The sequence below is a fragment of the Tachypleus tridentatus genome, chromosome 12 (assembly GCF_004210375.1).
Source record: "Tachypleus tridentatus isolate NWPU-2018 chromosome 12, ASM421037v1, whole genome shotgun sequence".
NCBI classification, from domain to species: Eukaryota; Metazoa; Arthropoda; class Merostomata; order Xiphosura; family Limulidae; genus Tachypleus; species Tachypleus tridentatus.
This window is the reverse complement of record NC_134836.1, coordinates 32,303,478-32,319,087: the sequence shown is the minus strand read 5'-3', so window position 1 is coordinate 32,319,087 and position 15,610 is coordinate 32,303,478. Positions and strand designations below refer to the sequence as shown.

The 15,610-nt window shown below is 37.3% G+C and overlaps 1 protein-coding gene across 6 annotated transcripts in view; it reads right to left on the bottom strand.

The window, feature by feature from the left end:
* Vps15 (vacuolar protein sorting 15) overlaps positions 1 to 15,610 on the bottom strand; it is a 199,496-nt gene that overhangs the window by 6,233 nt on the left and 177,653 nt on the right. For all 6 annotated transcript variants that reach the window (XM_076473726.1, XM_076473729.1, XM_076473730.1 and 3 more), the window contains 2 exons: positions 7,472 to 7,569; positions 6,470 to 6,574 (listed from right to left, as the gene is read on the bottom strand). In XM_076473726.1, coding sequence (XP_076329841.1) covers positions 6,470 to 6,574; positions 7,472 to 7,569 — 203 coding nt within the window. The remainder of the gene's footprint in view (positions 1 to 6,469; positions 6,575 to 7,471; positions 7,570 to 15,610) is intronic.

The following is a 15,610-nucleotide window of genomic DNA, read 5'->3' as shown; positions in this document are numbered from 1 at the left end:
TTCAAAAATAAATCTGATACTTTTGAATTTCAAAATTATTTGAATAATCAACATAAAAATATATGGTTTACCTTTTTTAGACATTAAGTTTGTTAATTTAGGTAGAAGTTTTGACACAAAGTGATATTGTAAGCCAACTTTCTTTTTTTCCATTTTTTACCTTTTGAATTTAAAAGAAATTAATTTATAATGTAATTCGCTGAACTTATAGCACAATTAGTATCTTTGCTTCTTTTCTGGAAGAAATACAAAGTTTTCCTCTATAATTAACTAATATTGGTATTAAGAATTATTTAAAAGATTTTTAAATTCCTAAAATTAGTTCATTGGTTGTTTATCATTTATTGGCTAAAAAAACTGGGCTATCATTGCCAAACAACTGGTAAAAAGTAAAAGTAAAATTATTAAGACATATAAAAAGGAATCATGCTAAGACAAAACAATTTACACATTAAAAACTTATATATAGTTAAAAAGGCCAATGGCTCTCAAACATTTAAAAACACAACTAAGTTGGACAGCGTCACACTCGCCAATGACACTATCCAACACCAAGGGTGAACCTATGTTAAAATTATGTTTAAAATGGTGCCATTGCTCACTGTCGTAATTATGGTTCAACAGTAAAATGTGGGCTACTGTGACTTGAGTGTCACACAGACCATGCATTGGTGCATCAGTCCCAGATAAGAGAAAGCAATGAGTTAAAAAACTGTGACCAATACATAGCCTAGCCATGACAACTTCCTCCTTCTGATCCTCACAGAAGCAAGATAGCCAAAGAGCTATAGAAGGTTTGATTTGGAAAAGCTTATCACATTGCTCACTCCAAGTTGACTGCCAACTGACGAGGAGCTGAGCCTTAGATATAGGACTGCACTCCATGTATCAATGCTGTGATAGCACCAGAGTAGACAGACTTAGCTGAGATGTCAGTGAACTTGTTCCTGCAAATACCGACATAGCCTAGAAAAATTGGATAGAAGTAGGTGATAAGGAGAAATGGGCTAGTCTGTTTTCAATATTGATGAGAACAGAGTGAGAATTGATATAAAGCAATTCCAGGGCTAGTAGAGTGCTGAGTGAGTTAGTATAAAAAGTACAGTTCATGTACTGCATAGCTTCTACATGATCCATGGCAAGAGAAATGATGTATAATTCAGCAATGAACACAGAAACTGTAGAGGGGATTGTGTGTGCAATCAATGAACCACAACAAACCATGGCAGAGCCCACAGAGTCACCTGATTTTGAACCATCTGTATACATGAGAAGGAATGGATGGTTCAAAATATGTTTGGCAAGTCAAAAGAGGTACTTACAATCGGGAGTATCTGCCTTTTTCATATGACTCAAAGAAAAGCCACATTTGGGGATGGGCTAACCAATGGATACAGCTATGTCATCCTAGGACAGACCCATTTCATCCAACTGTGTCTAAATACGAAGGCCAAAAGGAACAATAGCGGCCATCTATTTTGAAAAAGCATGGTCCACTAAGGAAGGAAAACACAATCCCATGTGGTTGTACTAGAGATTGAAGTTTTGAAACATATAGTAAAGAAACAGTTGCAAATGGCAGAGATGTAGAGAAGGTTCATGAGACTCAGTGTACAAACTCTGCAAAGCCACAGACCAGAGACCCATAGTCCAGTTTTGATCAAGTGAGAACATGATAGATTTTTAGCATAAAACATCAATCTGCTCCACAAAAAGTGGAAGAGAGGACACAGACAATGTTCAGTGCCTTTGTACATTTGATTCATAGCTGCTTGATGTGTGGAATAGAGGTCAGCTTACGGTCAAAGATAAGCCCCAAGAACTTTGCATCAGGGACCAAGGGAAGCACAAGTTCTCCAAGATGGAGCTTGGGATCTGTTGAGTACTATGTTGGTAGCAGAAGTGCACGCAAGTGGTTTTAGAGTGAGAAAAGGTAAAACTATTTGCTGTGGTCCACTTCAGTAACTGACTGAGGGCAGTCTGTAGTTGCCATTCAATGAACTTCATACTCTGCAACTGACATGTTATGGGGAAGTTGTCGACATTGAGACCATTTGTAACTGTAGGGGAAGTTGTCCACTGACAATATTAATCTTCATAATAAAAAGTGTGACACTGAAGACACACAGCCCTGAGGGACTCCAAATTCCAGTGGGAAAGAATAGGAAAGTGCCAAACCCACATAGATTTGAAACTGCTGGTCCATTAAAAAATGTTTTATAAAAATGGGTAAATGTTCATACAACCCACATGAGTGGAGGTCTTGCAAAATGTCATACCTCCATGTTGTATTATAAGGTTTCTCAAGGTAAAAGAATACAAAAATAAGATGTTGCTGCTTGAGAAAGGCTTTCCTGATTGATGTTTCAAATCAAATCAGGTAGTCCATGGTGAAGTGTTGTTGTTGGAACTCATGCTGGGTGGGCGAAAGGCAGCTGTTTGATTTGAAGAACTAAACAACATGAGCATTAATCATCCTCTCTCAGATCTTACAGAGACAGCTAATAAAAGCAATTGGACAGTAGTTTGAGGAATCTTGGGATCCTTTCCAGGCTTAGGAAAAGGGAGGACAACAGAATGGTGCCAAGCATCAAGAAACACAATATCCTGCTAGATCTGGTTAAAAACAACCAGAAGAATAGCAAGAGAGGCATGAAAGAGATGGTGCAGCATCTTGTAATGAATATCGTCATATCTGACTGATGTACTGGCAGACCTATGAAGAGAAAGTTTGAGTTCCACCAGCATAAAGGGGTTATTATAGTCATAGAGACAATCAGCTTGAAAGGAAAGAGGCAATAGCTCTGCCCATGTCTTGAAGTTGGGGGAAGAAGCAGAAATGCTAGATGCATAAGAAAAGCTTTTGCTGAGAGTATTGGTGATGCTCTGGGCATCAGTAACTTTATGGCCATCAGAGAGCAAGATCGAAAGAGGGGGCAGAAGTATACTGTCCACTGACCTTTTGAACCTTATCCCATATGACTTTGTAACTGATGGTAGTAGATATGACAGAGATGTATTTAATCTAAGATTTCTTCTGCCTTTGATGTCTGACCTGCTGAGCATATGCACGGGACCTGCTAAAACGTAGTATGGTTTAAAAGTGTGAGACACTTACAAGAGGTATCCCAAGCTCATTTCTGAGCCTTCTGTGTTATGTGTCAGGCATAATTCCACCACAGATGAGGATAATGTGGAAAACATGTCAAAATTTTAGGAATATACTGAGCAGCTGCCTAGACAATACAGTCAGTCACTGCTGCCACACAGTCATCTATCAATGGCTTACAGATGATGGCAGGATCAAGTTCTGAGAGAGCAGTGAAAGAGGGCCATTTGGTCTGGCCCAACATTAATCGAGACATGTCGGCCAGGTGACATTGACTATAGCTAGTCTCTCTCAAAATGACAGGAAAATGATTACTGTTCTGTGTGTTATTGTCAAACCTCTAAGAAAAGTGAGAGAAAAGTGCAGATAGAGATATCAACAGCAGTAAGAGACTGAGTAGGTGCATAAACGTAAATATAAAAACCAGTACTGAAGAGAGAAAGGTTGTGATTCTAGAGCATATGCTCTATGGAATGACCCATCCCATCAATATTAGCACCATGCCGGAGGAGATTATGTCCATTAAAATCCCCCAGGATTAAAAAGGCAGACAGTAACTACTCAATGAGAGCATCAAGGTCTGACTGATTACAGGTCTCTTCAGGATCCAGGTAGAGATAACAAATAGTGATGGTACAACCCAAGGAAACATGGATAGCTTCAGCTTCCATGGATGTATTGAGAGACAAAGATAGGGTGGGTACATGCTGATCAACCAGCAGTGCCACCCCTCCATCACACAACCTGTCATTTCTGTACAAAGAAAACTGCCAAAGGGTAACTTTAAGGATAGACACACAGGACAGTAAGAATCAATCAAATCCTTAATGCTGTCTCTATCTGAATGAAAATCAAGACAGTTCCACTGGATGAAAGTGGCAATTTTTTATTTATGTGGAGGGGAATGGGGCAGGGAGTCCTTATGTTTTTGACATTCTTTTTCTTTATTGGACCCTGCCCTGGGTCAAGTAGGCAGGTCTCTGTCTGTAGACAAAGATTCCAGCAACTGAGGGCACGATGAGTAATCGTTTTGCATGTTGGGGCAGCCAAAGAGAATGGATCCAAGGAAACACCTGAATCCAAAGTCAAAGGAAGTGGAACTGGGCAGTCACTGGAAGGAATGGCAGGGACAGAGATGGAAGTAGGCATAGATTCTCCAACTCTTTTAATCATGGAGAACAAAAGACTTTTCAGATGTTTTGCATAAGACTCTGCTGGAGGCATGGAGAGATCTGTCTGCACTCTCACTGTTGGCAGTGGTATGGAGTGCAGCAGGATATGTCTCAGATGGAGTGGGGGTAAATAAGTTCCAAGACTTTGGGTAGAAGATATTATTTATAGTCTTGAAAATTGCACTTCGTTATCCTCCACCCATTTAGGGCAAGAAATAGAGTAAGAGGGGTGTGGACTTCTATAGTTAACAGTGTGGTTTCAGTTCACACTTGCAAGCATGGTGGTCTTTGCAACCACAATGAGCACATACTAAAGAACCATGACACAATGCTTTTGATTGACCGAACCACTGACACTGGAAACATACGAGAGAGTTGCGAATGTATAGCTGTACCTTATAGTTCGAATTACCTGCTCTGACTGTGACAGGAGGACGTGGTGATGAAAATATCAATATCAGAACAGTAGTAGGCACCATAATTCCGCCTTTGCATGTGGAGATTTAACACACTGCAGAAATGCTTTGGCTGGAGAAACCAGCAGGGATCTCCTACTGTCGAATGTTCTTTAAATCCCTCTCAACTATAATTCCTCTGGAAAAATTCAAAGTTGCATGGGGAGTAGCCTTAACAAATCCTTGAGGCCAATGGCCTTCAATTTCAAGAGGAGTTTGGTATGTTGTGCTAAAGTTGTTTCCACCAAAATATCTCCAGAGTGTAACATTTTTACTGACTTAGGGGTGGCAGCAAGTCCCTCTAATCCCTTTTGAATAAAAAAGGGAAACATTTGCCCTGAGAATTTCTTGGATAAGAAATGAATAATTAGATAGCAAGGTACAGATTCTGACTGTGATGGTGACTGTACAATAGAGATGTCCGTGTGTGGCTGTTTTCCGATAATTTGTTTTTTTCAGATTTTTCATTTTTATTTATTTTTTCATAAATGGGGGTGTCCATAATAAAGGCAATACATTTCATTGCCCACTGACCTCATCCCCCATGAAGCCCTAGGAGGAGATGCACTACAATGCCAAATAAGAACACTGCAGTAATGCCAGGGTTTCATGAGCACTATACACGAACACCAGTATCAAACACATTGTGAACGACACTTGTTGAGAATGTCCAGCACTGGCACTCGGTTGACCCTAGTCCAAGTAGACCAGCCGACTGACCCGAGGGGACACCCCAAGACTGCCTGTCTACAGAAATTCCAGACCAAAGTGTTGTGTTGGGATTAGACCACTAGGATCCTCTTCTCTCCTTCACGGGTCACCACACACAGCAAACACATGGGTGAATGTTTAGATCCCAGGGGAGGTTAAATGAAAGTACAGAACCTTTTCTGGGAGATCCCCTCACTATATACAGGAATCCACCTCGAGGGGGCTAAAATGAGTAAACAAGTTGAAATTAAAGAAACAGTTTATTGTATTCTACCATTTACTGGTAACCATTTAATAAAATTAAAGAAAAATATAAAGTCCATTTTAAATAATTAGATATACCCTCACATTAGTTTCAAATTGCATTTAAACCATTGTTTCATTTAAATAATTATTTTACATATAAAGACAGGATCCCACTTATGCATCGTTCTCACATGATATATAAACCTACATATCCAAAGTGCAACTTTGGCTATGTGGGTTCTGAAATACGGTGTTTGAGCATGCACAGAATACTTTATATAATCAGTTGTCTATTCTTCACCAATGCCTAGAGGACTGCTACATAAATGTTGTTTCAAAACACTTCAGTATCTTGGTAAGTGCATACAGCAAAGAGATGCTACACACTAAAGAAAGTTTGTGGATTTACAAGATAGGTCCTGAATTAAATATTAATCAAACAACTTCATATTTAAAATGTCAGTATTCTCAGTATCAAAAACATTTTTCAGTAGGTTTTTATGAATAATAATCGAAACATAAAATGTAATAATTTTCTGTAATAACAATCTCTGTAAATTCCAAAAGAGTCAATGCCACATGTTCTAGTTCCACTCTTGACATGTCAAGTTGTTTAACTAGTGAAATGTCCTGCTGTTCACAAGTCTTATCAAAATAAAATGTTTACAGTAAAGAAAATGATGCAACTGTGAATTTCATATCCATCAATGTACAATAACTTTAAAAATTCCTAACACATACTTTGCAATTAATACTTCTGAAAGGAATGATCTTACCAAGTCGAAGGTCATTTTCTATCCTCCATGCTGTACCAGGAAAACGAAGATCCCATCCAACAATTGAACCGTACACAGTTGCATATGATAAAATAGACTGAGATCCTAAGTAATTATAAAAAAAAAGTAAACATATAATCATAAACAACAATAAAATCTTAAATAGAAACTACATTTCTAATAAATATGAAAAATTAACCATACAAGATTATTAATGTCATGAAAAATATTATTGTACAAAGTATGTTTAGAACAAATATGGTTAATATAACAACCATATTATGCATCATGTATCTTTATAACTAAACAAAGAAAAGTCAAAATCTCTGTGACCACCAAAAACATGCTTATACCTTATAAATACAGCTGGAAGTTATACAAATATTATGAATATATTAAAAAAATTCAAGTAAAAACACTGAAAATATATTTTGCATTGTACCCCTGAGAAAATATGCGAGTTCTGTATTGTAATCCTCAGGAAATACAAATGAGATTTAAATACTGTACTCACAAGTAAACAGACATTAGTTCTGTGTTATTATCTTGAAAATATGTACATAATAATTCTTTATTATACTCTAGAGAAGAGAAACAGCCATGTATTATTCTCTTACGATAAGATGAAAGTTCTGTGTTACACTATGAGTAGTTACACAATGGATCAGGATTATTCTCATGAGATAATACATAAAAGTTCTGTATTATTCTCTTGAGAAGATAAACAAGACAGTTTTGTATTAAACTCCAGACACAAGGAATATGAATTCAGTATTACTATAATCAGAAAATAGAAATATGTATTCTGTACTGTACTTCTGAGTTATGTATATAGTTCCTGAGAAAATAAATATGAGTTCCATGTTATTCTCCCCCACAATACCTGATTTCTGTATAATACTATTGAAGCAATTGACACAAAATTCAGTATATTTTTGAGAAGACAGTTTACATTAGATATTAGTAAAAGATATATAGCAACTTTACAGAATTATTACTTACCAGTATCAAAATGATGCATGTCTACAGCACAGCCTTCTTCTGCAGTATCAAGAGTACGAGTTGTTAAGACACTGGTTTTGGGATTGTTATGTTCAATCCTGCAAAAGTGGTAAATTTAAAAATCAGTTGAAAATGCTGGATTTATGAAAAAAATAAATCATATACTTGATATTTATCCATATACAAATTATTTCAAAATTCTGTAAAATTCATGACTGGACTGCTCTTCTCTTGTACTATGTTTGTGTGTCTTTCAAAGTACTGATGACATTTAGAGTAATATCAATAAGTGTACTTTATCCATTCTTCAGCAGTATTCCTATTAAATGTAGTTACCAGATTTTTGTTTTTTTAGCATTACTGGTGACATCTAGTATTAAATGTTCTTTATCAGTACTACAGACCAAAAAATTTCTACTTTTTTTTTGGGGGGTGGGGTGGGAAGGTGTTCAATTTTGAATATTTTCTTATTGGATACCTTACTGATAAACATAAAACAATATTACATGTAATAAATAATGCCAATATTAGTTGCCTACTTACATTTGTTACTTTCCTTAATAAGGGATTATCCTTTATATAGATTACAAGGCATAGGCCTAAAGAATGTAGTATATTTCAGAGAATCCTTTACTTTTTTTTAAATGTAGATTATAGTTTTTCTGAACAATTCCAACCAAAACAAAAGACTTGAATTATTAGCAGTTACTATTCACAGGTCAACAAATAAATTTCTACTAGCATAACTCTGAGTGGCTGTCTTTATCCTCAACTCATTTTTTCTTGATTTGTGCTGCCTTAAGTTCCACAACTGCTCCCTGTTAAAGCTGCAAGATTTCACTATACTCTTTTACTAATGAATAGTAAAATTATATTAAGCTTCTCTCAAATAAGCTTATTCTGAGTTTTGCTCAAAATAAAATGAGAGTTATCTGCATAGCTGTCCCTAATTTAGCAGCATAAGACTTGAAAGAAGGTAGCTAATCATCACAAGCCACTGCCAACTCTTCAGCTACTCTCTTACTACTGAATAGGGGGATTAATTGTCACACTACCACATCCCCACAACTAAAAGAGTGAGCATGCTTGGTGTGACAGGGATTCAAACCTGTGACCCTTAGATTACGAGTGCCCTAACAACTTGAATCCTCTCAACTCAGATAAAAAAGGCAACTCAGATAAAAACAACCTCCCGAGCAACCTATAAAATCATCACAAAGATTTTTGTTCCTGTTGCTATCAACACAGCAACAAAATTGAAATTGAAAAATAAAACAAGAAAATATACTTACAGAAGTTTACCTTCCACAATAAATATGTTTTAAATGAGGAAGGGATTTTGTATAACCTGAAGGTAAACTATTGGAGGGAAGAAAAACAAAAGAAAGAGAGAAAGATGTGAGTGATAAACTTAAGGAGGTTATAGTTACAGGTGATTCTTTGATGAGGTAGATGGATAGATTAGTCTATGGGGAGAAAACAGGAAAATAAATTAGATTATGCTACTCTGGAGCACATGTGGGGGATATAACTGATGGAACAAGAAGTATTAAAAACAGGAATAGTGATAATGTAGTTTTTGCAGGCCAAAGAAGATAGTGGATAAGTACAAGGGGCTGATAAAAGCATTTAAGAAAAAGGCCATAAGTTAGCCTTCTCTACTTGTGCATCCTTCACTGCATGTCACAAGGTTTTCAGGGGCTTACATCCAAAATTTAATTAAACTACATTTCATTTTATGTTATACCAATGTACATAGCATAAAAGTGTTGCTAATAATCCATATTTAAATAGTATACAAGTTTTATCTTCTAAATTTTACTGGAGAAAATGGGCAACCCAGTATCATCAGTTCTAGCCAATATTTTTATGAAACAAGTTGAAACACAAGCAATTAACACAGCATTACATCCACCACTATACTGGTACAGATATGTAGATGACACGGTTGCGGGATTCAAATCTACAGAACACATACTTAATTTTTTCAATCACCTTAACTCTATACATCCCAACATTAACTTCATATGTGAACAGGAAGAAAGCAATCAAATATCATTTCTTAACCTCAAAATTACAAGAACCGATACACAACTTAAAACAGAAATCCACCAAAAATAACCCATACTGGACTATACATTCCTTGGGACTCAGCACATGAAACAAAACAAAAACTCAACATACTAAGAAACCAAATAAACACAGCCATAAAACTATGCTCACCAGATAAAATTAACGATGAATTAGACAAAATAAAACAATACTTCATCAACATCAATAAGTTTCATCCACAAACCATAGAAAACATTATACGCACACACCTAGACACAAAGCAAAATCAACTAACAAAAGTAAATATATCCCTCGAATTAAAAAATCAGGAAACCATATACTACTGCATACCATATATTCCCAACATCAGCAGAAAAATAACCAACATTTGGCAAAAACTAGTAACAAAATATGACATTTCAGTTAATACCAAATTTATTCAAAAACCAGGCACAAAACTAAGTGTAAAAACTACACTGACAACCACCACATCAACATTATTTATAAAATACAATGTGATAACTGCCACGACTTCTATATTGGAGAAACAAGTAGAAAAATGGAGAACAGATTCAAAGAACACAAAAAGTCACCTTCATACATTTTCAAACACTGCAAATCAAATAAACACAACATAACCATAGAAAACACCCAAATACTAAATAAAGACACAAACATAAACAAATGCAAAATTAAATAAACCTTACTTATACAACTCAAGCCCAAAATAAACCAATACAAAGGAACACCTTTATACCTATATTAATAATTATAATCAAACATCTAAGCACTCCATCTACATTCCTACAGTCAGTTACACAACCCCCTTCAAACATGTAGCCAGCTATCAGTTAGTTACCCCCTTTTTTTTGTGAACCTGATGATGACTGAAGAAGGTCGAAACATTGTTCGCTCCTTTACATAAAAAAATTTTTTCAACCCAAACCAGCCATTTTTACACATATATTTTTCTCTACAAGTGGGTTTTCTCATCATCACTGATTATAAAATTCACTTTGCACTCAGTTACTAAAAAAATAGACTCAATATATTCACAGACAGATATTTTTTTTCTGGTTTCTTAAAAATGCTTCACTAAGAATAAAGTCATAATTATAGACAATTTTAATTTCATGTATACAGATCAGAAAATGTCACAGTCAAACTATAAGTGTGATAAATTTCTGCAAAGTGCTCAAGTCCCTTGATTTTGAACCATCCGTATAAATGGGAATGTGTGTTCGAAAGAAGTTTGGAAAATAGAAGAAGGTATTTATAATCGGGAGTATCTGCCTTTTTCAGATGACTTAAAGAAAAGTCGCATTTGGAGATGGTAATAAGCCATGGTGGGATAGGCTGACCAGTGGATATAGCAACATCATCCAAGAACAGACCCAATTCAGCCAACTGCTCCTAGGTATAAAGGCCAAAAGGAACAATGGCAGACTGTCTATTATGAAAATCCATGACCCATTGAGGAAGGAAAACACAATCCCAGGTGAGATGCTGTGGTAAGAATCGAAGTTTTGCAGCACACAGCTAAGACAGTTACAAATGGCAGAGGTATAGAAGAGGTTTATGTGACTCACTGTATAAACTCTGGACTGGAGAAGTGTAAAAAGCCCCTGTTGATGAACAATATCCAATGTCTTCAAGGTCAAGGTCCAGGCAGAGCCATAATCCAATTTTGCTCAAATGAGTGCATGATAGACCTTTAGCATGGTAAGTTGATCCTCTTCCCAAGAAGTAGAAGAAAGGACAAAGAGGATGTTCAAAGTCCTTGTACACTTGATGTACAGCTGCTTGATGTGTGGAGTAAAGATTAGTCCCAAGAATTTTGCCTCAGGGACCATGGGAACACACAACTTTACCAATAAGGGATTTGGAATCGAAGTGAATGCCCCATTGGTGGCAAAAGTATAAACGGTTTTAGAGAGAGAGAAAAGGTAAAACCATTTGCTATGGTCTCCTTCAGTAAACAACTGAGGGCACTCTGCAGCTGCTGCTTAATAAACCTCATACTCGACAACTGACATAAGATGTGGAAGTTGTCGACATGGAGACTGTTTACAGTGGTAAGAGGGAGTTATCCAATGATGGCATTAATCTTTATACTGAAAGGTGTGACACTCAAGATCCAGATTCGAGGAACTTCAGTTACTGTAGGAAAGAATGAGAAAGTGTCAAACCCACATGAAACTGCCAGTCCATTAGAAAATTTTAAATAAAAATGGACAAATGGTCATGTAACCCATATGAGTGGAGGTCTCACATAATGCCATACCTCCACATTGTATCATAAGCTTTTTCAAGCTAAAATAATACAAAAACAAGATGTTGTTGTTTGACAAAGGCTTTCCTGATCAAAGTTTCATGTTTAATTAGGTTGTCCACAGTGGAGTGCTGTTGTTGGACCCTACACTGGTTGGGTGAGAGGAGGTTGTTTGATTTGAGGAACCAAACAAGATGAGCATTAACCATCATCTCTAAGATCTTACATAGACAGCTCATCACAGCACTTGGAAGGTAGTTTGAAGGTATATTGGGATCCTTCCCAGGCTTGGAAAAATAAATAACAACAGCCCAGCACCAAGCATCAGGAAAAGCTTTCTCCTGCCAGATCTGGTTAAAAACAATCAGAAGAATAGCAAGAGAGGCAGAAGATAGATGATGCAGCATTTCATAGTGAACATCATAAGGTCTGAGCGATGTACTACCAGACTGATGAAGAACAAACTTGAGATCCATCTGTGTAAAGGGGCAATTATACTCATAGAAATGATCAGCCTGAAAGGAAAGAGGAGATTGCTTTGCCCGAGTCTTGATAACTAAGAAGGTGGGGGATAAGGCATGAGTGCTAGATGCATGAGAAAAGCTTTAATCAAGAGTATCAGTGATACTGTGTGCATAAGCAACTTCCTGGCCATAAGAGAGCAAGACCGAAAGGGGGAGCAGAAGTATACTGCCCAATGACCTTCCAAATATTGTCTCATATGACTTTAGAACTGGTGGTAGAAGAGTTGATAGTTGTAAACTTAATCCAAGATTCCTTCTGGCTTTGAAGGCCTTACATGCTGAGCATGTGCATGGGTTCGCTGTAAAGCGATGCTGTTTGAAAGTGTGAGATACCAATGAAAGGTATCCCAGGCTTGAGTTTGGGACTTCTGTGCCATGTGGCAAGCAGGATTCCACCATGGATAAGGATACCATGGAAAACATGTCAAAGTTTTAGGAATAGATTTAGCAGGTACTTGAACAAAACAGTCAGTTACACTGCCATACAATTGTCTATTAGTTGCTTACAGATGATGGCAGGATCAAGTTCTGAGAGAGCAGTGAAAGCAAGCAAGATGGCCTGGTCTAGCTTCCACCATGACACACAGGTCAGGTGGCATCAACTGCAGCCAGTTTCTTTTAAAATGAAAAAAAAAAAATCACTGCCAACCCCCCAAGAGAAATGAGAGAAAAGTGAAGAAGAGCAAAAAAGAAAGATCAATAGCAGTAAAAGAACGACTAGATGCAGCAAGAAAATAAGTATAAGAACTAGTACTGGAGAGAGAAGTGTTATGATCCAAAAGCACATGCTTTACAGAATGAACCATCCCATCAATATCAGCACTACCCCAGAGGCGATTACATCCATTAAAGTTCTCCAGGATTAAAAAGGGAGATGGCAACTATTCAATGAGAGCATCAAGGTCTGACTGATCATAGGTCTCTCCAGGAGACAGGTTGAGAGAACAAACAGGGATGGTATGACCCAAGGAAACATGGATGCCTATTGCCTCCAAGGGTGTATTGAGTGGCAAAAATAGGGCAGGCTCAGGCCGATCGACCAGCAGTGCCACCCCTTCATGCACTCATCCATCGCACAATCAGTCATTTCCTGACAAAAACTGCAGAAATGTTTCCTGTAAGGAAAGACACACAGAATCAATCAGTGCTTTGATGTCATCCAAATTAGAATGCATACTTTGACAGTTCCACTGTATCAAAGTGGCTATTTTTCCTTACATGAAGGAGAATTGGGCAGAGAGCCATTCTGTTTTTGACAATGTCATTTCTCTTTATTAGAAGATCTCTAGACCTCCATGGACCCTGCCCTGGATTGAGTGAGGAGGTGTCTGTTGGTAGATGAAGATTCCAAGGTGTGAACAAATAATCATTCTGCATCTTGGGGCTAAAAAGGAGATGAATCTGAGGAAATGTCAGAAGCCAAATCCAGAGGAAGTAGATCTGGGAAGCCACTGGAAGGAATGATGGGGATAGAGATAGGTGTTGACGTTAACTCCTTAACTCTCCTAACCATGGAGGAAAAGAGATTTTTAGTGGTTTGAAAATGACCATGTTGAAGGCAGAAAGACACCTGTCTACACTCACATTGTAGCAGTGGAATGGAGGGCAGCAACATACATCCGAGATGGAGTGATGGACAGCAACTTTTGAGCTTTGAGGTAAGAAATGTTGTGAACCATTTTCAAATGCTGTATCTCTTTTTCCTCCAACCATCTTGGGCAAAAATAAAAGTGGGGTGAGAGCCATTAAAATTAACACAATGAGGGTCCATTTTGCACTCGTGGGCATCATGGTCCTTTCCACTGCAATGAACACACATCAAGGAACCATGACATGATGTCTTTGAGTGACTGAACCACTAACACTGGAAAGATCTGAGAAGGTTTAGAATATATGGTCCCACCTTGCAATGAAATAACCTGATGGTGTCAGGTGGACACAGTGATGTAAACGTCAAAGTTAGGACACTGGTCGGCATCATAATTCCATCTTTGCGAGTGAAGATACGCCTCACTGCAGAAACTCATTGGGCGGAGAAACCAGTGAGGATCTCTCACTTGGGGATGTTCTTCAAATTCCTTTCAACAATAATTCCTCGTGACAAACTAAGAGTAGCATGGGGAGTAACCTCAATAGGTATATTCCCAATAGCCTTTGAATGCAAGAGAAGTTCAATGTGTTTAGGAGTGTATGTTTCCACCAATAAAGGTTTTTGACTGACTTAGAAGAGCCAGCAAGCCTCTCTAGTCCCTTCTGAATAAAAAAGAGAGATATTTGCCCTAAAGATTTGTCTGAACTAGAATGTAGTATCAGAAAATGAGGTTAAAGTGTTAAAGAGGTTGAAAACTACTGCTCAAAATCTTCAATAATGGTCGTTACCTACGATCTGTTTTTTCACCATTTTATTTTTATTTTTATTTGGGGGATCCATAATAAAGAAAGAATATTTTGGTGCTCACTGACCTCACCCACCATTGAGCCCTATAAGGGGATGCATTACAATGCCAAACAAGGACACTGTAACACTATACCCAAACATCAGCATCAAACATAACATCCACAACATTCACTGAAAATATCCAACACTGGTACTTGGTTGACCTTAGCCCAAGTGAACCAGCTGAATGATCCCAATGTCACCCCATTTACAGGAATTCAAGGCCAAAGTGGTGTGTTAGGGTTGGACCCTTCACTCACCAGGATACTCTCTTCCCCTTCACAAGTTGCAGTGCATAGCAATCACATGGGTGGTTGTTTAGATCCCACAAGAGGTGAACTGAAAGAACAGAATCTTCTCTGGGAGGTTCCCTCACCAAGTACAGGAAATCACACCAAGGAAGAACAAATAAATAGTGAATGGCCTTAAAAGTACCATTCAAAAAAGAGATTGTGGTGTAATAGTCAATCAGTTTCTTAAGTCATCCAAACAGTGTGCTGTTGCTAGTAGTAGGGAAAATATGATTTTAGGTTGTATCTACAGCAATATTGAATAAAAGACTAAAGAGGTTGTAATTTCATTGTATATGTCATTAGTGAGGCCACAACTGAATTATTGTATTCAACTTACCTTTGGAAAGACATTTTAAATTAATTTGCTTAATAGTTTTAGCTAAGAGGATGGGACAGCTGAGATAGATCAACAGGTCTACTGTTGTCCCTAAACATTGTTATATCATATGTTATTATCTTCCATTCATTTACATTGATGATATATTACATGTAACTTTAACAACCCAATCTTATTTCTGATGTTATTTATTATTTAACTCTTGTTCTCCAATGCTTATGACT